General features: G+C 38.6%; 1 protein-coding gene across 7 annotated transcripts in view; it reads right to left on the bottom strand.

Annotated features, from left to right (window-relative positions):
* Positions 1-15,164: 15,164 nt before the first annotated feature.
* LOC308219736 (cytochrome b5 reductase 4-like) overlaps positions 15,165-23,463 on the bottom strand; it is a 48,242-nt gene continuing 39,943 nt past the window's right edge. For all 7 annotated transcript variants that reach the window (XM_080615122.1, XM_080615120.1, XM_080615121.1 and 4 more), the window contains 4 exons: positions 23,256-23,406; positions 18,360-18,446; positions 16,762-16,926; positions 15,165-15,782 (listed from right to left, as the gene is read on the bottom strand). In XM_080615122.1, coding sequence (XP_080471248.1) covers positions 15,728-15,782; positions 16,762-16,926; positions 18,360-18,446; positions 23,256-23,406 — 458 coding nt within the window. In that variant the 3' untranslated portion in view covers positions 15,165-15,727. The remainder of the gene's footprint in view (positions 15,783-16,761; positions 16,927-18,359; positions 18,447-23,255; positions 23,407-23,463) is intronic.

Genomic DNA, 23,463 nt, shown 5'->3' on the forward strand with positions numbered 1-23,463 from the left:
CACCAGCTTTATATCTGAAGCAGAAAAAGGAGACTTCAAGCTGAAATTTGAGATAGTTGATCTGAGTTCAACTGATTCTGTTCAGCAGTTACTCAGCTTAAGGGGAAAGGAAATAGAGCAGTGTGGAGCAGAGGAGAGTGCTGCTGAGGGGAACAGTGAGCACAGCATTAGTCACAGGGGACAGAAACACACACAAGTCATTAGTGTCAACGGAGCACATAAGCTGTGTTCATGTATATGAGGTGGTTGGAGCCATTAAATTAGAGGGAGTGGGTGCACAGAGACATTTTGAGACAACAGAGAGGTAAGCAAAGTCAGAGTTTAGTCTCACTGGACAAAGTGATGTATAAGCAACAAGTCTGAAAAACTATTCACCAAACATCCTGTATAAGCAGAAACTGGTGTATTATCAGTACAGAATTCCCTCCCTTGCCCTTGTTCGCTGACAATTTCTGGTTCTGCAGGATGCCATTGCAGAAGCCTGATCAAAGGCCTTCTTGAATGGAGTTTTTGAGAGGCTGTATCTCAAATATAAATAAACTCTTTCCATCCAAGCTAAAGCTCAGAGAAGATCTTAGCTGCTTTCAGTGTAGTGCTACTGCCCCGCAAAAAGAGGAGAAGCAGGGTAAACTATTTCCTTCTGAAAGGGAATAGTTACAACTCCAAAATCACGGCGGACTGCCCAGCCTGTCTCTTCTCACACATGGCACATAAAGCCCTTTCAGCAACTCCTGCCTACTCAATTGGGTTTAGTGAGTTAAGGGTATTCAGTCCTGTATATGCAAGGAGACAAGAAAACCTGGTACTAAAATTCCACAGATTTTGTCACTTTATAGCAGGTAAACAGTGGAATTTGTAAAACATGTCTCAAATTGTCCTTGTGAGTGTCTAGGAGATGCATTCAAAAGGCAACCAAAACCTCATCGCTTCACATTTAAAACAACCAATTTTTCTTAACACCTAATAAGGTCTTGGAGGTTGCTTGCATCACTAACCGAGAGAGATGTGAGAACAAGCAGACTTCACTTGTCAAAGCGGAAGATCAAAGGGGAAGATCAAAGCTACGTGACTGAAAATCCAATTAGTCTGTTCTTTGGGAGGAGTAAGTGGGTTGCGTAAACCAGAGCATACAGTGGGCCAAACACCTGCTCTGCAAACAGGCTCTCTGCAGGAGCTGGCACATCCCAGTGTTCTCCAGTATGCATCAGTCCATAGGCTCCAAGGTCTGCGAGACAAGCCTTTGCACAAGGAGGTGCAAGGTTTGCAAAGCATTTTGACAGGGCTCATCTTTACTGTATTCACAAAGTCCCAAGTTAGTGAAGTACCAGCCCTACAGCACCAGTATCCCTCACATTAAGAACCTGAACAGAGTCAAAGCAGCCTCCACAGAGTTGCATGGTTTCCAATATGCAAGCTTGAGAGGGCTGGTCAAATCCCCAGCTGTTTCTCAAGAAGATGACATAGCAGTAATTCAGCACATAAACTCCGTAGCTTTGCTGGCAAGTTTTCTATGCTTTGTAAGAAAAAAAACAGCAGGGAAGATACTAACTTATTCAATCTGTTTCCAAATATGCAGAGGAATATGCAGGTCATATAAGCCCTACTACACAGGAAACCTGTTTTTCAAGATTTTAATATTCAGTATTCTTTACAGGAAAATAATCTCACAGGATCTTCTGCACCAAAGAAAAAGAACATTGCTCATTTAGCAAATGTACTGAAGTCCTGCTAATAGACTTATCTTTCCTGGGAGGAATGGTATAGAATCTTGAAGGGACAGTAGATGGATTTAAGATGGTTATTTAAATACTTTTTTTGGACTTAAACATGCTGCCATATAGAATCTTCTCCTGTTTTGTTCATTCTTCTTGTCAAATGGCTAAGGGCAGAGGATAGGTGAAGATTAAACCTCACAGTGACTGTGGCATTTAGGAGCAAATGCTGCTGCTCCAAACAGTGTGAGCTATCAGAGGTATGGGATGTGCTTTTGAACAGTGGTTCAGCCTGCTGCAGAGGTAGGAGACAGCTCTTCCTTGAGACATTCATGACGATTGCTAAAGCTGGTGGACACTTTGTGCCTCTTAGAGCTAGATTTCCTGCCCCTGCACTTAGGTACCTACCTTCAGGCTCCTAGTTTTTATAAGTCTTGCCCCCAAAATTTAGTGCAGTTACTTTTTATGTACCTTCCTGTCTCTCTCCTCCCAGTGCTCTAAGAGCATCTTTGGAGGCCTTTCATCATTTAGAGAATCAACAACTGTATGGAACAGTCAACCCAGTAAAGGCTTTCTCTCATTTTATGGTGCATAGAAGACTCTAGATTGTAATATTCCTGGCTGTAATTTCTTTCCTTTCATCTCCCAAACAGCTGACAACTGGAGCTGTCACTCATATCTCCCTTATTGCCATCTTGGAGCATGCATTGGAGCAGCACCACCCTGGCTTCTGCACAGGTTTTCTTGCAGTGGTCACCATTCGGGGTGTAGTTGCCACAAGTTTAACTGAAGTTACAACTTTAACTGAAGCAGGTGATTCCTCTCTAAAATGATTGTCTTCCCTTCACCTTCTTTGGAGCTGATGCTCAAAGTTTTGCTTTGTGTTCTGCACTGACCTGTGTTGATCAAAAGGGACAAAATTCAAAGCAGAGATCACCAAGGCCAGAAAGGGAAGCAAGACACATCCTTCGCTACATCCTGAGCTGGTCAATCAGTTTAGCATCTTTACTTGGAATGAGCCAGGCATTTATTCTGACTCACTGAGGAGAAAATTCATATCACACGGTGCTTTAATTAACATACCTGGGTTTAAACTTACATTGGCAGAAACTTCTCTTGCAAGACTAAGTCAAGTCAATTTGGGCAGCATGAAGTTATTCCTTTGCCACATAGTTTTGAGTCTTCCAACCTCTTGCCCCCATTTTCTGCCAGGTGGATATATACGTACCTGTTATCTTCTGCAAGTGATTCAAACTTCTTGTTTAACTTGCTTTTAAATTTGCAATGACTAGATCTTCCTCACTTCATCTCAGTGCATTTTAAATGGATTCTTCATTTCAAATAGAAAATACTTCTAACAGGACCTTGTTTTCTACCTACAGATACAAATACAGACAGGATTGCTAGCACATACATTTGGGTTAGAAACATTTGCGAGTTGATGACAAAACCCAGACATGCCTCTTTGATCTCTACAAGCCCAATCATCAGGAACAGAATCAATAAATCCCTTGGGAAGCTACAAAACACACCAGGTGAGTGCATTCCTCATGGGTAAATGTGGGAGGATATGCAGGCTGGGAGGAATGTACTGCTGTCTCCAGGTTTAATACCATCACCTGCACCCTAGGGAATGCTTCCCTCCTTCCTGGGGCATTCAGCACCAGCCCATGGCAGATGTCTGCACTGGGACTTAGCAGCCAGCACAGGCTGGATGCTTTTCCACACCTACTAGCATTTCTTACCTGTGTTGCCACAGCAACTCAGCATGCCCAGTCTGTGTGAAGACAGTAAGCTGTTTCCATAGGAACCAAGCATCCAGGCCTGCACTGAAACTTCAGATTGGGAAAACATGAAATTTGGCCAATAAAAGGCAAAACAAAGAATGACAGGTGGCTTAGTTAACCAAGGGGAGAATCTGCATTGCATACCCGTATGGAGAGACAGCCAGGGAATACCTACTCTGGCCCAGGGCTAAGTAAATTTAACTCACTGATCACACACACTAAGACAGCTCTATAACAACATGAATTGAGTTTTTACCCCCAGTGATTGGCAACTTTAATACTTAGAGTTTCAAGGAGTTGAAATGTGGGACTAGGGTATAGGGAGTTTGGGGTTTTTTTTCAATGCAAATTTCTCCACGTTTATGCTAAGTGTGAAAACAGGTATGTTAATAAGACCATTTAAAGAAAGATCAGGAAAACCACAACTGTTGATCTTTTAGTAGTGTATCATTAAAAAAACAAAATACAGGAAAAAAACTGCATTGAAGACTGTTACAAAAAAAGAAGAAAACCTAAACCTGATTTCACAGCACTTTGTAATATTGTCACAGGGAGACACTGAAGAATACCTACAGACTACAGCTACACTTGGAAAAATCGCGGCTTCAGTTGTAATCAGATATTATTACTTTATGTCACTAGTGATAGAAGACCTGAATAGTGCTACTGGGGATTTAGGCAGCCAGCTGGGCTTCAGACATATGGAAAACAGTCTGACAGGCATGAACTGAAGTGGGAGAAAAGACCCTGTGTGTAGATCTGGCTTGGCATTGAACATCTCAAATGGCACTGGGCACCCTGAATCCCCACCCAGCTCAGCTGAACCAATTCTCAGACCTGCGCAGCCTGTGCTGGTTTGAGCTTCAGTGATTACAAAGGGAGCTCAGAAACTTAGCTCAGCTGCAGGCACCTCATTTTAGGCATCTCAGCTTCAAGCTGAATCCTGCTCAGGGGGGGATTCCTGAAACAGACAGCCGAAGCTCTGAACTGTGAGGTGTTTAATTCTTTCTAATGACTTTTTTCTGTCATTATCTCTCCTACGAAATGTATGGACGAAAGAATGGAAAAATAACTCAACGGGACAGAAACATTCATGGTACTTTCAACATCATCCTACAAATTAAAAAAAAAATAAATTGCTACAAGTTAGTGCTTATACGAGCAGAGATAATTGTTGTGTGTGTAAAACACCTGCTGATATTCAGCTAACAGCAGACCATGTCTCACTCACACACACAGAAGGAAGTGCCATCGATCACAGCACAATTAACATGCATTGCATTTGCCCACATGCTGCTAGTTTTACTGCCTTCAGCTGTTTAGAATTAAATTCTGTTATTCTGTTCTATGATTCTAAACCCTTCCTAGGCTCGCAGTGAACCAACCAGACTTTGATTATGGATCCTAGGGCTGCGAAAGCCTCAGATGACCTTGATGATGGGACGATCTTGCCTAAAGATTGGCTGCTGCCAAAAGGACAGGTTCTGCCTGACTAGGGACTGGGAATAGCTGCAGCACATCAGTTCTGTGTTACAAGCATGAAAAATAAATTCACTTTTAATTACAGTTGTGGTGTAGCAGGGCATCAGTTCCCATATGCACACCCAGTGCACTTGAACCTCTGTATTTGAGCTGTCACGATTAAATTTACCCATTGTTACAGGAGCTCAGCAGATGGGAATTTGGGTCAGTCCTTGACATCCCCTCACTGTATTCTATCCAGTTCGTGTGCTTAAACATATTGATTAACCTCCAGGGTGGTCTCTGCTACACAACTGATCAACTTGTACATAGATGTTTGTAAATAGTTAATATGTATTACTCCCACAGAAAGAATAATGTAAGAACAAGAAGAGAGTTTTCTGTGTAGTTAAGACATTTAAGAGATGCTTTGTCTTTATGAAAGACAATCAATAGCAATGCATTGGTTCTGGAGTGTTCACACAGGACTGTGGGTTTCAAGAACTAAGCAGAACCAGTTTCAAGAGCCTCACCTGGTGCAGCTGATAATGGTGCTGCAAAGCCCATTGCAACAGAGGTTCCTGTCACTATGAAGTCAGCACCTCACTCTCCTGGTTGGGAGATCTGATTCACTAATGTGAGCCAAATTCCCACTAAATTACATTTCCTTCTTTAACAAAATCTATGAGTATCTGAGCAAACCCAGACAGGTACTTTGCTCTTCCTTTTGTGTCAGCCTTGATGTTTATCTCACTCCTCTTGGCAACATGAATCAGCTCAAGGTGGTAAAGAACTTATCCAGAAGAAGAAACAGATGAAAAAACACTGTGTAAGGAGCTCAAGGTGCATTGCTGAGCAGTTGTCCACAGCTTGCAGGGGAGGCCATGGGATACAGCGGCACCCATTTCCTCAGCACCTACCTATGGGCTCAGCTCAGCACAGACACACAGGTGAACAGAGGCAGCTACTCCCTTGCCGTAGCTAACTGCCAGGGGTTCCCACTGTCGGGCAGCTTTGCTTTCACATCATTAAAGGTGCATGATTTATCCTTCACTGTTTTATGAAGGGAAACCTGTTCAGCTGAGTCCAATCACCTCACTGATAAAGCTTCCCCCCCTTTATTTGTAATAGATACAGTTTCATATCAACTAACACATTGCTCTCCAATTATGTTATTTGATTATTACCATCTCTGCAAGTTTTCATTTGTAATCTCTAATCACCCAGTCCTGGTCTATTAGGATTTCCTTTTATAAGCCCCTGTCCACAGTAGACATAAACAATACCTACATTCTATTACTTTCAGCAAAGAGAAAATTACTTGAATTTGTACGTTTTGGGGTTTGGGTTTTTTCCTTTTTTCCATTTCCCTAAAGAATACTTCTCTACCTCCTTTTAACTACTTCTACCTCTAAAAACATAAAACATGGCATATAAATTTAATCTGATTTGCAGGTACATGAAAAAGAGTAAACAAACCAGATGCAGCACTGAGTATCTCTGCAACTTGAAATGATAAGAATTCCTCCTTTTTCATGAATATAATTTTTCCTACATAGACTAGCTACCATACCATAAGTAAAGAGATGGTATGGAAAAAACTGCTGTATAGTCAAGTATTCAAATTTACAAATTTTGTGCAGTAATCCAGTACTGTAGGCAAAGTTGCTTGTTATTTATTTACAAAAACACACATGTGGCCACAACACTCCAACGGCTCTATGCTTCAAGAGACTAATCAGCTGCTGATGCTGTCATCCTTAATGCAATATTACAGGTTGAGTGAATACACATGTGAAAAACCACGATAAACAGAGGAGGTGCGTGGTCTTGATGTGCTGGGTGGGCTACGCTCCTCAGCAACAGAATCTGCACAAAACTGAACTATGGATTAACAGGAATTGTTACCATGAAAAAGGAAGTCTGCACACACATTCATAGAACCAAAGAATATTTGGGTGTGAAGCAACCTCAAGAAGTCTCTAGTCCAGACCAGGCTGCTCACAGCTGTATCCAGTCAGGTTTGGAAAGTCCCCGAGGGCAGAGACTGAGCAACCTCTTCAGCAGGCTCTTCCAGCCTGTTTCCACAGAATCCTATTCAAGAATTGTGCTGGAAGCATTTGTCTGAACTACTTTATTTCTCTGGCATGTTTTGTAAGTCACAGAAGCTGCTCTGCAATATGCCTTTGTAAACACCAGCTCACACAGGAATGCAGAACAGTTGCAGGAATGTGCCTGTTTGATCACATCACCAGCAATAAAGGTTAATTACAAGAGAAAACCAGACTGTCAGCAGCTCAATTCAACAGCCACATAAGGCTGTGATGCTGCCTAACGCAAACAGGCAGAGCACAAACATCGCTACTTTAAAAAAGACCATTTTCACTTGCGAATAGAAATCAGCCTTGATGTCAGATATTCAGCAGGGTGTCCATCACTTCAGGGATTTAATATAAAATTTAGAATCTGCAACAAGTCTTTCAAGTATTAGAGTAAGTAAAACTTGAAGTTACACTTCAGCCACTTTTAACAAACAGTACATGTAGATTAGGAAGTTGAAGTAATGTCAAATGGCCGTTTGTTGCTAAGCTACTCATGCAAAGCTAGTTGTGAGTAGTAACAGATCTATTAAAAACTTCAAAGGAAATCAGAGGCTTTTAAAAGTATGACAATTCATCCTAAATTACATCTTTTACATCCTCAAAGTGCCTGAAGTTTTGAGAGCCTATCTTGGGGGGAACAAGCAGCTCTGCTTGTCTCACCAGAAAGTCCACTTTGGAACTTGGAAATGAGAGTTCCTCCACTTTACTGCAGATGTCAAATTATGACTGCTTTCAACTACATACTTGGGCGCGATGTGGATTTCAATTGTTGCAAAATGATGCTTAAACAGGCATTTTCCTCAATTGGAAATGTAGAATGCCATTCTTAAAGATGCCCTCCTGAAGTGGTCTAGAAAGAATCACTATAGGGATATCAGCCTTGACGAGGTCAAAGCAATGAAAACTGTACGTGGAATTAGAACATTTGGGGGCTACTCTCCTTTTTCCAAATGCCGCTCAAAGAGCCACGTTACAGACCTATCTGCAAAAGAAGAATGAGAGGGGAAATGCACCAGTCTTCTACAGCAGCATTTTACGAGACAGTGAGTTCACATGAACTGTTTGTTTCTGAAAATTCCCATCCAAATTGTGATTTAATGTGCAGATTTTGTGGGTGTCACTTCCACAGGTCTGTGTGGTGGGTTTACGCTTTAGTTTGGTTTTGGTTGGTTGGTTTTTCAAACTGCAAAATCAGGATGCAGCAGTCTGATGTAAAAGGCAAAAGGTTTATTTCCAAGACATTGATAATATACCTTCTTATGAGGGAGGAGAACAAACTGTTTATTTCATCTGCATGCAGTATGAGCCACTGATGTTGAGCAGCCACTGGCACACAGAGTTTACGACTCTTTTAAAAACAAGGTGGGTGTTGCAGTGTTTCGTAATGCAGGACTTTTTCTCGAAAAGCAGCCAAGAGTTACTATGACTAAAGATACACCCACGTGGAGGCTTCTGTGGCTTCCCTCCCAGATCAATTTTGCTCAGAAAAAAGAATGCATGGGAGGAGACATAGAGCAAATTTTTCAACCTCACTCTGCAATGAATCTCCAACAGAAGCATGGGAACGACTGATGCAGTGAAATAATAAACACTGCACAAACAAAACATTAGAATGTGGGTTTTTTTTGGTTAATGAGGACCTACTAAATGATCACATGCTTCACGTTCCTTATATTTAACTGTGTGGTTTTATTAAGGGCGCTTTTCTATGAACAGTTACCTCTTAATGGACACACAAGCATCTCCTTAAGCAGCAGCAGAGACATTATCAATTACACCACATCACATTGGCTCCTCTCACCTTGTTTGAATCAGTGTTTAAGTATGTAAGAATTCCAGAACTAAACCAAATATATTTGCAGTTGGATTTTCCTATAAACAAATGTCTTCCTCACATTTACTAAAGGCAACGAAACCCAAGCAGCCGAGTTTTTTAAAATACAGCTGGCAAGTAACTGTTACCATTTATCATCCCTTTTTACTATCAGCAGCACGCAGCAGCTAGCTATAAAGCAGTCTTACTCATGGATCACTGTGTATAATTGGGATTTCAATCTGTATGTCTTCAACAACAAAATGCAATATAAACACCGAATTAACTATTGTATTTTTGTTTCTCGTGTGGAGAAACTTAAATACTTTATGAATAGTCTCTCTGCAGACTTGTTAATATACTGTACTCAAGTATTTACTTCAAACTACCATTTTAATTACACAAAATATGTATCTACAGCTGTAAATGTAACAAATTACATGAGTTTATCCAAAATATGTTCCAAACAAAGAGCTGGGAGACTGCAGATATCCCTTTTTCCCCACGAATGATTTTCCGTGTAAGTTCTCCATTTGACCCTGACAGCACAGTAATTAAGCCAGCGCCTTTTGATAAATGTTTCCAATTTCCTTTTTGAAAACTAAAAAAAAAAAAAAAGAGTTTGCTCCTTGGTGAACTACCATGCAGAGATGCAGAGAGCATCAATTCAAGAGAGTGGTTATCTGATATTAACCAGGTAATAGGAGAATATTCTGATGTCATCACCTACTTTTAATCTTATTCCCAGGAAAGCATAGCTCTTTCCTGGTCAATCTCTGCAAAGCACATGAGAGCCTATTCTCTCTCTCCTCTTCCCATCCAATACCCCTGCATCTGTAGCTCAGCTTCAAAAGAAGCTGGGTAATGTATCATTTTGCTGAGCACAAACTTACTGTAAAAGTAATTTTAACCAACTGAAAGCTTATGGGAAGAGCCATTCAATTTCAACAAGGCAACTGAACCAATGCTAAAGAACTAAAGGTTGTACCAGTACAGGACAAAACACCCCACAATTTTCCAGGAAATTAACAGGTTGCATCGCTGGAAAATTCCTTGTGAAAAGTCTTAAAAACTTACACCATAGGCTGACAGCCTGCTAAGGAAACATCAAGTACTGGATATATGCTTTTTTAGGGTTTTTTAGTTTCCAAAAAATACTGATCTCTTGCTCTGTTACAAAAAAAACCCTCATACATTATAACCATCAGAAGTTACAAAATAACCTTAGCTACTTGTTGAGAACTAGATGCTACCACAACACAACTGTAGTGCAAATATATCAAAAAAACCAAATTAAAAACCAAGAACAAAAAAAAATTAAGTTACCCACCCTAATTGATTATAATTTGTGACAGTCAAAATACCAAAGTATGAAGCTTTCCATAAGAATATTAGTTCTAAATTACTTAACACAGACTACATCACAAGCCTATCTGACCTCATGAAATTCAACAAGGCCATGTGCAAGGTCCTGCACTTGGGTCGAGGCAACCCCAAGCACAAATACAGGCTGGGTGGAGAATGAATTGAGAGCAGCACTGAGGAGAAGAACCTGGGGTGCTGGTTGATGAGAAGCTCAACTTGAACCAGTGTGAGCTCGCAGCCCAGAAAACCAACTGTATCCTGGGCTGCATCCAAAGAAGCATGACCAGCAGGTAGATGGAAGTGACTCTCCCCACCCACTCTGCTCTCGTGAGACCCCACCTGCAGTACTGCATCCAGCTCTGGGGACCACAACACAGGACATGGACCTGCTGGAGCAAGTTCAGAGTTCAGTTCTCCTGTGAAGACAAGTTATCAACTTCTCAAAGGAAAGCAGAAACACTATTTAATGTTCAACATGTCGCACCTCAGGATCATCAACTTTTTTTTTAATCCCCCAGTGCAATGGGATCTCCACAGCACACTGCTCCAAATGATAACTTCATTATCTGATTCATGGACAATTTCATGCAAGAATCTCCAGCCTCTCCCCTTTAACTAGGCCACATTTACATACTCAATTTTTATTATGAACAGAAAGACTTCTGAATTCAGTACTTGACAGTGACCGAATGAATTAATCAGAAACTATCAAAAGCAACTCTTCAAAAGATTTCAAAGGTAAAACATTTGCATTTTGAGACCTCCAAGGATTTTTCTTTTACACATTAGTCTTTCGCTCCACATCAACATCAGCACCTCAGTATTACTCAGTTATTTATTATTAATAAAAATACTATGATTAAATTAATAAAGTGATTTTGAATTACTTTTAATTATTTTAATTATTATTTTAAACTAATAAATTAATAAAATAATATTTCCATTCAAAATACAGCTTCAACAGGCTATGGAAATGGACTCCTCTCTTCCCTGTGGACAGCAGCAGCTGAAGATCAATGAAGCTTACTCCAACTACATAAAGATCTGACCTGGAAGAACCACCACAGCAGAATACATCTGCACTCAACGTCTTGTTGGACTTGCAAGGGCAACTACCAATTTGATTGCTTTCCTTGCTTCACATTTAAGGTATTTTAAGATCCACATGCCTTCCAACACTGAACACAACTGATCATGCCAGGGTCTTCCTTGCTTCAGGATGATGGTCCTGAAGCCTCCAAGAGCACTAATTCCTTCAAGCTGCAACTGTAAACAGCAATTACCAATAGTACACCAGACTGAAAACAAACTTTAGCGGATAGATATTAACTGAAGACTTCACAAACTTTTACACCAGCTCTGAAGTAGTTCCACATTCGTTATCACCACATGGACTGCAGGAAGCCTTCAAGAAGTCATCATCTACTGACAAATACGGCCTATGTCCTAAATAAAAGGATAAAGTCATTGACACACTGTGTAACAACAGCTACTTACACAGACTATTTTGTCCTTCTGGATAAAGGCAGATAAGGACAATCAAAGCACAAGGCGCAGGATATAGGCAAAGTAACCTGTTAAAACCAAAAAAGCCTGAGAAAGAGGCAATTAATGAAATTATTTTACACAGGAGATCATCCCATCACATCCTGGGTGATGGGAACATGAGAAATTCCTCACTACCCTAAGGCAGACATAAAGTTTAGTCATCAATACCAAAATGTAATTTTCTAAGTCACCACAATAATTCTGCATTTGTGACAGAAAAAATAATAAAAATACATTGAGGGTTTTGTTGGTATTTTGGGTTTTTTTTCCAGCACAGCACTGATGTTTCTGCTCAGCAGAGAAGAAACCTGTTCAGAGCTTTGTAGTACAAATCACCTCAAGTAATCCATTGCAAAATAGTAAATGACAACATTCAGATCCTTCTAGGTGACAAAACGATGACACTACCACTATTTCTGGTGAAATAACTTGCTACTTAATGGCACAAACTGACAACCAGATCCTTTTCTAACTTCAAGTTCAATATATGAAAGAGCACTGTAGAGATGACAGCTCATTTCATCACCGCCAGTCACTGTCAGATAGCAATTTTGTCACTGAAAGTCAGGAGAATAAAACTCCTATCCTGATGTAGCATTAAGAAACAGGCATCATATATTACGGTGCCAGATGCACGGGGGATAGCTCTGCCTAACGTGCATGCCGATTCTTACAGGTTTCTTGCTTATAAGCATTCATCTCATACATATACATTGTAACTCCCAGAAACCTCACACATATTGTAATTTCTTCCCTGAACTAATTAACATGGGTTACTACTGACTAGAGCATGCACAGTTTATTTTGGGTGAGGATCCCAAGGTGGTTGTATCTTTGTTGACCTTCGGCTGAACTTCTCTCATTATCTTCCTTTTATGGTCTTAGGTTGGCTTCTCTTCTGACTTTGTGAGGAACGGTTCCCAGTTCAACGAGCTGGATAGGCAAAGAAGGTTCTTTACCCTTTGTCTTGCTCCTTCTTGACACATGTGTGGTTCTGTTTGGTTAAAGATCAACTTGGCGGTTTGCTTCAGCTAACAATCAGTAAAATAATTTTACTCCTATCATTTCCCCCCTTTTGAAACTTTTCAGTGGCCTTCGAGCCATTTGATATGTTTCAACTTTAGTTTTGTCAATAGCAATATATACTCCTGCCATATTTCGTGCGATGATTCTCTTAATACAACTTAAAGCAATCCCAATTAATATAATGATTACAATAATTACAGTTGTTGTTTGCAACAAGCTAGCAAGCCAACCAGTAAGCTAAAATCCAAGCCCATGTAGTATTTTGTTTGGACAACTGGCTTCCACTGTCCTGGTATTATTTCAAACCCCAGCTAGGTCACTTGTTGTCACAGGATTTGAGCCTTTTCTCAAGATACTTTATAACCTCCTTGGCACAAAAAAATTCAAAGGCTAATGTTAGTTCCACACATTTCTCATTAGTTTCCATCACCAATAAAATGTCATCTACATATTGCACGACCAACCCTTCTGGATTATCTTCCTTCTGCACTTCTAATTCTTTCGCCACTTGGTTTCCAAAGATTGTTGGACTGTTCTTGAACCCTTCAGTTATAACGGTCCAGGAAGTTAGGTCTTACAACCAGTTTGAGGGTTTTCCCACTCAAAAGTGAAAATGGTTTGGCTTTGCTGATTGAGAGGTATGCAAAAGAAGGCATCCTTTAGATCTATTACTATAAACAATTGATGATTTTCTGTGAGGGATGTTAATAAAGTGTAACGATTGGCAATGACAGGGTGGACAGCCTGAACTATTTGATTAATAGCTCCCGGATCTTCATTAATCTATACTTGGCTGTTCCAGGCTTTTTTAACAACCCAAATTTCTTAAAATTTTCTATCAAACCCTTTATTCCATTTCTTGCCTCTAATTTTAAAGGGTATTTTTTTCAGTCTTACCAGTCTCGATCCAGGTTTTAGGGTAATGCTTACAGGCTGAGCTTGTTGGGAACATCCTGGAGTTCCACTAGCCCAAATCAGGGGTGTTTACTGCATTTTGTACTTTCTCTGGTACTCCTTCAAGATTATTTGATTCTGTTTTTCCCTGCAACATAAAAGTCCTTGCCTCGATGGCTTTAGTCTCAGGTACCAATAACTTTACTTCTCCCCCTTTAAATATAATTTGAACATCCAATTTACTTAACAGGTCTCTACTCAGGAGGGGTATTGGGCATTCAGGCATATATAAAAATTAATGAGTTAACTACTGCTTGCCAAATTTAAAATTAATGGGGTTAAAGAAAGTCCATTTTTCCAGTTTTCCAGTCACACCCACAATGATCACAGCTTCTTTGCTTAGACTACCTTGCTTGGTATTTATAACTGAAAATGAAGCCCCTGTATCTAATAAAAAATACTTTTTGTTTCTCCAGTTCCAATGTAACAAAGGGTTCAGCTGCAGTCTGTTCCCCTGGTCCTCCTCATTGTTGACTTAAGGAAAGTTTCAATTCTCCCTCCCCCAGACAGCCTCGGAGGGCATTCTCTCTTCCAATGTATATATTGGCTCTCACTGATTGCTATATTGTACTAATTTTGCCTTGGTTAAAGGATCCTCTCCCATTTGCTTTCAGTGTTTCAATATACATTTTAAGGGAGATTTCAGGATATCCTCCCATGGTTAAGACCCACCTGTCCCCATTTCTTAGAAATCCTAGGGACACCACAAATTATTCTTGTATCAATTACACCACCAATAAATTAAATTGATTTTTACCTCAACAGTAGGACCTGGTGAATTCCTTTTTCCAACATAACAGTCTATAATACGAGCCTTCTCCTATCAATTTCACCTTTCTGAAGTGTATTATTAAAACATTTTTTCATGAATGCTGAAGTATTAATGCCACAACTGCAAGTCTGGCTACTACTTAGGAAGAAGAAATACCCATTCAACACAACAGGAGGGTGTAAACAGTGCTAGATTTCACACAAAATAATGCCTCCAGACATTACCGACAACATCTAGAAAGGGGGTAGCTGCTTTGCTGCTGTTTTCTTCAAATTATTATTAGACAGCAGATTAATGCCTCGTGATAACGTATTTTAAACAGTGGAGTAAATCAGCTCAAATTCAAATAACCTCATTTAATACTACTGCAATGTGTCAAATATTTTTAGTACTTCTGTGGTCCTTACACTGGTATTTGCAGGGCATAAACTGTCAAGTTTTTACCCTCAGAATGTCTCACGACAGCGGATGCCCAGTATCAGTGAGGCCACACAGAAAGTTTTGTGAGAGGCTACAACTCTTTGCCTCTGTTCTTAGTTCTCAGCTTGTGTTCTAAGCCACTGCAAGCCTTTCTGTATAACATTATAAAAGAAAAATAAAAATAATATACAAAAATGCATGATGTAAAATTGTATTTTTTTTTATTATTTGATGCAAATTTTATACTTTACCAAAGGTACTTCTATTCTTTGCTTACAAAGCTAAAAATGTATCTGGATCACTTGCAAGTCAAATAGAGATATCAGATGAAAAAGAACATTTTTCAATGACCGGTTACCTGAGTTACAGTGTAATATTTCATTTCAGACAGTATTGCTCTTAAGACCTTTTCCAGTAAGAAATAATAAGCTTTTTCAATTCAAAACTGGAATCAGTGCTTCTAATAAATTTAAGAATTCTCATGAACCAAAACCATGAAATATCTTACATAATGTACACTATACATTTTTGCTTGCCTCTTTAATAAATTAATACCCTGGATGACTTAAGTATTAGCAAAAATATTTACAAAACCAAGATAAAACACATTATAAATTTTTTTCAAAGATACATGACTTCTGAGAAACAGTTTGGTACCAAGAGTGAGATTTCAAGTCTTACAAAATTGCTTCTCACTTATTTAAATTCATGAAGGCAAATAAATAACACTGAATTATAGAAACAAACATTAATGTCCTCCTATGGGATTATGCAGTGAAAGGGTGCACCTCTTCTTGGGAGTAACCAAGATCCTTCAGATATCTGAAAGTCAGAAATCAAGTTTGCAATATTAATACATGGAGAACAAAATCCACCACAGATACAGTTAAACCTTAACTTCAACACCACTATCTTGTTTTCATTCAGACATGCACAATGCAGTTTACCTTTGCAATTACATTTAGAAAACAAGTCAAGCCCAGGAGCTCATATGTACTATATGATCATTTAGGATACTGAAAAGAAAAAAAATCTAAAAATAAATAGAGATATCACTTGCATTATCTCAGATTTCTGAAGAGTTAGCATAATTAGTGGCCAATTCCACCCTCCATTAGATCCATGCACCTTACTTCAGTAGGGCTGCAGAAATGCAAGTCATGTCAATATTGGTTCAATATTTTGCAGCTGGGCAAGATACAGTGAGAGGGCCTTTTATCTTCAGATATATGGCATACAAAATAAAGAAAGTATTAGGTACAGACGTAAAGAAATGAATTCATTAAAAAAAAATTGAGACGGGCTTGTGACAGAACAACTGCTTTGAATTTTACTTTTTATAGCTCCATTTGTCAAGCTAACACCAACACAGAAAGCTTATTTCCTATTAGAGCAACTTTGCTATGAACATCAAATTAAAAGCAGCATTTAAAACCTTGGGGAGAAAATGTTATTGTTAAAGAGATGCTCTTAGAAAGTTTTGGACAGCTTACTAGAGCCCATGAAATTTACATACTGCTGATATTTACTTAGCTACACACTAAATAAGCTCCTCAAGTATGATGCCAAGTGTTTTTTAATTTTAATTTTAAAACAAAAAACCACAAAAATAGCAAAAAAAAAAGAAGAAAAAAACTCCACACAAAACCGTAAAACCACCCACAAACCACCAGTTTTCTTTCAAAGCAGAAAGCATTAAGGCCATTTTTGAAAGACTACGAAGTAAGAAATGTTATAGCAGGTTAGATAATCAGATTTTTAAAACTTCCTCATTCTCCAGCTCATCATTTAAAATACTCACTGTACTCCTTGTTCTGTAAAAGGTGCTGGACCACAGATGCAGATAAGGACTTTGGAGTCTTTTCTGCTTCTTTTCACAAACTCAGAGAGAAGAGACGAAGAAATCATCCCCTGTTTACCCACCCAATCCCTTATGGGTTGTGAGAGAATGAACTGAACCTCAAACCTGGTAAGCAGAAGAATATTTCATAAATAATCACCACTGATTAGCAGAAATCCGCTACACAAAATGCTAGTTACCGAAATACTGGTGTTTCCTAAGATTACTTTCCTGTTCTGCTCAGCTCTCATTGCACAGCATCAGATCTCATAGACATTTAGTTATTGCTACTGATCAAGTTAATCAAATTGCCTCCAGTATTGTGTATTTAATTATTCAATGCAACCTTTCAATCTTAAAAATGTTAGCTGCATATTTCACTTCACACAGAAAAACAGCTGGTACCACTTGATACTAAGGCACAGATTTTACTGTTCTGTTACTCCCTTGTACAAATGTTGGTGTAGCTCAATGTACAAGTGATGAAATAAGAACACTTAGCCCAACTTTTGAAAATGCCAGTGCAATTTCATCATTCATGAGAAAATACTGTAACTGGTTTCAAAAACTCACTAACAGTAGCTACTGAGTAAAAAACAAGCATTCATGTATCTGAGGCTCCTACTGAAAGGGAGAAAGGGTTTTTACTGTAAATTTGCATAGTATCTAGACTATGAAGCTTAGAATGTGCCAGACATCAGCAGGTTATGAAATAATATTGATTCTTCGGTGTTGTGAAGGAACAAGTGAAAAGAATTTGCTCATACAATTTCAGATAACAATTAAGTAAACATAATGTACAGTAAACAGAATGTATTTCTATCATGTGAAGTCTAGGCAGTGACAATTTATCTAGGGATAAAAGCAAGAGTATTGAAATTAAAAGGCAACCTGGTATTCCTATGTCTCCTGACAAGAACTATGGCCTGGTAAACTAAGTTGACATTGCATGCGCAATAGAGCATTTTAATCTGCAATTACATTCTAATGAAGTAAAAAATGCAACAATTCAAATTTAAATGCAATAATTCAAAACCAGAAAGTATAAATGAAAGTAACTGGCCTAATTTAAACTGCGAATTTCTAGATAAATATTTTCTCAACTAAGTGACACCAAAGAGACTTTTCAAGATTTCTTGAAATCCAGAAAGTTGCTCCCAGGAGTACACTATCCTGCTCTAGCACTCCTGTACTTCTCTTTGCATATCTGTATATTTTATTGCTAAGGCTAATTTTCTTCACCTTCAAAAACCTTCTCAGACAGACCCAAAGATCATCTCATCTAACATGTAGTCTCCAACAAACATCTATTAAACGCTGTCAAATCAAATCCCTGTCTATGGGACTTACAGATCCTAATGACATGGCCTGCTGCTATGCATCTGTAACCAATGTAAGCACATCTTACACTCCCTAGGTCTGATTAAATTCTTGGCTAAAAATTTCCAGAATCAGAATCTGTCTTTGTGCCAATGCTGTAACAGTTAGTCTAAACCCCAAGACTTGCTCTCCTATTCACTGACATGGTACAAGTTGTTTTCCAGAGTACTTTTAAATACCTTTCATCTTTAAGAGCTAATTGCTGTAGTTGGTTTCTCCAAAGTATGTCATCTTCTGTTCTGTTGAAGAAGATTAGCTTCACTGTTCTTAAAAAAAAATAAAAAAATAACAAAATTAACTGCTGGATGTTTCTCTATTTTAAACACATGTTAAAGAGTCAGAACTTACTGCATTATACAGAAGCCTTTAACTTACATTTTTGTTTGTTTGCAACTCTGCAATCCTCAGATCTTTCTGCCACTAACTCAGTATAGTTTTTTTTATTGGCTGTACCTGAAAGTCTGTTGGACTTATGACCTGTCTTCTAAATATCATAACCCTATCTGTGGTTGCAAACTCTAGTTCAGGAACTGCTTCCCTAAGAAAAAATAAAGTTTCTTGAAGTTACTAAGACCTGACTGAAATGACAGTACAGCTCATCAAATTTTATCTAGTGGTTTCTCAGTATTGCTTGGGCATTGCAATTAGTCACCAGCAGATGAACTCTGACCACCTTCTTAATATTACATTCACCAGGTTCTACAGGTGAAACTGGAATTTCAAGGTTATGTCGGTATTAATTTCATAAAGATGGAATCTAAACACATAAAAGTAAGAGAAAATTAGCTGTAAGACTGAACTACGGTTCTGTATTAGGTTATCTTATTCCTACTTTGTTTGTTGATTTGTAAAATCTATTTACCTGAAAGTTCCTGCTTACAGGCATTATATTTGAGTGGAAAAAACAACAGCCACTTAAAGCCCTGTGGAATGCAGTTCAGGAACTGCTTGCATTTAACAGCACGCTGTCTGTCTCATATCAGTTGTCCCCAGAGTATTAAGTCTGTCATTAGTAATAAGTTAGGTTTGTGTGGCTTCATCAAATTGTAGATTCTGTTTTGTAAAGTCAGTCTTTTTGTGTTTTACCTCCACTGTAGCATAAAAATCTAAATGACCTTAATGACAGAGCATATATTTATGTTCACATGGGTACCTGTCAGCTAAGCCTGCTGGTCCTGCATGCCACACAGCCCTGCAGTTCCAGTTCTGTAACATGGCACTCTACTACACAGTGTTCCTTTTCCATGTAGATGACCTTGCTTATAAGAGACTAGGGCTAGACACAGTATGTTTATATAATGAAGTATGATTTATATGATGATGCTTACTACTAATTCCCATCACCTCCTCCTCCATACCTTGCAGAGAGCCACCTTTCACGCATGCACATCACAAATGCTAAGGCTTCTGCAAAGAGTTCATGATCTCCAGCTGCAATTTAAAAGCCTTTATTCTCCCAGTCAGAAGATACATTTTTCTGACTCCTAACTTCTTTCCCTTTTGCAGTTTGGTAGCACTTCAAGATACCACGAAATTTCTTACAAACTACATTAGATGGCAAAGAACAGAGATCATCTTCTACTTAGGAGAATCATGTTTTTTTTTCTGCTGCCAAAATGTAAAACTGTGACATGACTGTTGTATGTAATACACATCATCAGTAGTGTTACTGACAGAAAGACGTTCCACGTGCGTTACAACTGAAAATACGTAACAATGCACAAGCTTTAGAAAACTTGTATGGAACAACACAGCCCCAAAAGCTACGCTGCATCTTTAAATAACTAAAACCATCTTATTCAGAAGCTAGCATGTGCCAAAGGTCCAAGTTCCTCACATGTTTCCCAGGGCCCACTTTCATAAAAACATGGAAAATAAAGCTCTCTTCAAGAACGTAATGCCATCAAAGCTGGCATGGTACACTACAGCATCAAGTGTTACTCAGGTAGGGAATAAAGTCAATAAAATGTGCAAAGGAAAGGCATGCGTTTTGTTCATTGGGCACCCAAGGAGAGAAACTGGTTATTTGGAGAATAATGCTTTGAGACACCCTTATTGATACTCCACAGTGTAGAGAAATATATCTGCTGCAGTATTGCTCAGTACTCAGCCCTACGAAAAGAACAGAAAACCCCGAACTTGGAATGAACTGACAACAGTTTTGCTAGAAACGAGGGAGAAAAGAGGTAAAAGGAAGAGGTGGAGATTTAAATATGGTCCCCACCTGTACAGAAGAGCTGGTTGAGAGAATGATGACAGAAGTTAGGTAACAGATGAAAAACTTCATCGGCCCTTTGGGAAAAATAGGGAGAACCTAACATACTGGAATCTACTTCAAGGGATGTACATTTCAATAAGCTCAAAAAACTGGTGTGCAAAGTCTTGTGGGACACCATATTAAAAGCGAGTATGAGAATAGAGTGGTAATTTAAGAATGAAAAGCTGGGGACAAACAAGACACAACTGTCAAGGAGAACTGTGAATAAACTATAAGCATCCTATAGTTACTTGAGAAGAACGTTGGCCCTCTACGTAGCGTTTTAGTGCCCTTGTGCCTCAGTCTTTTTCAAGAAATGCATCCATCTGATTGCAGTTATAAACCACCAGTAAAAAGGAGCAAAAATCTGATCTTATAAAGGATAAAACAGCACTGAGGACTGATATTCTTCTAAAATGAATACTTGGGCCAAATACAATTTGGCCAGTAAGAGAAGAAAAAAGGCTGAAGGAAGAGCATTATGACTTCATGCACGAAAGGATACTGCAGACAGGAAGAGAACAAATTGCTTTCCACTTTTACCATAGGCAAGAAATAACAGAATTCAAAGACAATAGAGAGACTTTGGCCAGATAGCAAGAATAGAAATCCAATGATCCAAGCCTGTTACATGCTGCACAGCAAATGCTGCTGAGGGAAACTGCGGCTTCTGCAGCATTTGCTGTTGCAGCCCCAGGGGTTCAACAGTGCTCACCCAGTACTATAGAGGCCATGTCTGCACCCTCAGGTGACAAGTCAGTCATTATTCAAATCCTTCCTCACCTTTCTGCAATTCACATTCTAATGTATGCAACCCAAGTTTATGGCAATCGTTACTTTTCACAGTAAGACAATTTAATGCAAATTATAGTTATACTGTTTATGTATACATATAACTCATGTATATAGATAATATTTAAGAACACACACAGACATATTAAAGACAATCTTGTAATATTTTCCCAAAACAGAAAGTGAGGGTTAAGGAGCAAATATAAGGCCAAGAAACTAAGATGCCTAGAGTAGTCAGAGAAGCAAAGTTTTAAGTATCTGCATATAAACAGAACCTGTACCAGATCAAGTCATTCCAACCCCTAACAAGCCTCCAGGGCAAGAAGGAAAAATTCATTTACTTCAACTAGTAAGAAAACAGATATTGTGGCATCCCAAACTAACTGTGAGCATAAAGTTTGCATAAGAAATTGTGCTGAAGAGAGTTAAAATCAGCCACTCTGGTCACCTTTCAAGGACAGAGCAGAAACAAACACTATCTGTGCAGAAGTAGTATTTCACACACAGTATCTATTCTGTTTATTCTAGTTATTGACAAAGTGTCAAGATTTGCATCTTTTAATTTGCTCTCGTTAGCTTTGTTTTCATATTATCACAACTACTTTTAACTCCCCTCAAAAAAAAAAAAAAAAAACCATAAAATTATTCTAAATTCACTCAGTAATGCTTCCTAAGCACTTTGTCAGATGACAGATTTACTTTTGGATTCACAGAGCTGCTTTGGAAAAGCCGAACAGCACACAGTCTTGCTGCTCATGAAATAGGATTATATGTAATTGCTGAACAATAAACACTACAAGAATAATGCCTGGGTTTAGACTTTTTTCTAGAAACAGATTTTTGCAGTATATGTCATCCTTTTTAGCTTTACTACGAAGATTACTGTCCAAATAGTCTCTCAAATAATCTCTCTATGCTGCTTCAAAATGTGCTTCATAAAGGTACATAATTAACCAAAACATCCTGTGCTTATATTGAATAGAACTCAGTATCAGAAATTAATCTCCATTACAAGAGTCCAAGTTCAAAGCTACAGGAAAACAGTAGCATGTCTATTGAAATCTCCTCTGCAACAGCTTTAAAGGCTTTAAGCTTTAACAGCTTAAATCCAGTTAAGTTGTATTTTTCATTTTTATACTCTCCCAAATTACAATAGCTGACATTGACAAAAATGTAATCTGCCAAGAAATTATACAAGATATGATTCTAGAGGAATATTTTTTCTAAAAGCAATGCAAGCACACCTTACCTCTATCAAAGCAAGCCCTGCAATAATTCCTTCCACCTCCCTTTGAAATTGAGCACTTGTACACTCTCTTACAGTTGTAAATGGACAATCAGATCAAGTAGAAGTACTAGTTGTGGGATTCTGAAGGACATTAGGGGCCAAACCAACCTGTTCACTTGAATAAGAACAAGTAATGCTTCCTTCTGTAGGCTTTACAAGTAGAGTGCAGAATACATATGCAATACATACCTTTTTATCCAATTTAATATACTTAATGCTATGCTTACATAAGTTGCACTTTTGTGAAAGCTGGAACTCATCTGGTAAAAATGTATTACAGTTGCTTGTCAGGTGAAAAGAATACAAGAGTATGCTAGCTATTCTAACAGATTAAAGAGAAGCCCTAGCTAAACAGCTGCAAACCACCTCAGTCAAAAAAACCAGTACCTACACTGAAATATTTCAATACTAAAAAAAGCACTCAAATGCAAAGCTGGTTAAAAAAAGAAAAGCAAACCAAAACCCTTCAGAGCGAGCTCATTTGTATTACAACTAAAATCCAAACTATAAATCAGTCCATTTTGTTGATGGTAGCTGAGAATCAAGTAAGTGTCAGTTGACAAAGACTCTGACAGACTCTTCCCTAAAGCATGCCAGCTTTTTGCATAAATTGAAGAAAAATGTTTGCATAGCACTTCATTTTGTTAATCATATAATTAACAATGAGGCTTGCCCGCTATGTTTCATCCTTCCTTTGGATTACTCTAGCTTAGGGTTAAATCATAAAAGTGTACATACCGGAGGCAACTAACTTCAGTCAGAGCAAAATGCAGCAGTTTAACCATTGGTGTGAAGCCTGTGCCTGCTGCCAATAAAAACAGATCTTCTGAAGTTTGAACCTGTGACTTCTTGAAGCTACCTTCAGGATTGCTGACAGAAATATAGTCTCCTTTATTAAAAAAAATAAATTAATAAAAGAAGGTGAACACTAATGAGAAGAAAACAA

Source organism: Psittacula echo (genome assembly GCF_963264785.1).
Source record: "Psittacula echo genome assembly, chromosome: 4".
In the NCBI taxonomy this organism is placed as follows: Eukaryota; Metazoa; Chordata; class Aves; order Psittaciformes; family Psittacidae; genus Psittacula; species Psittacula echo.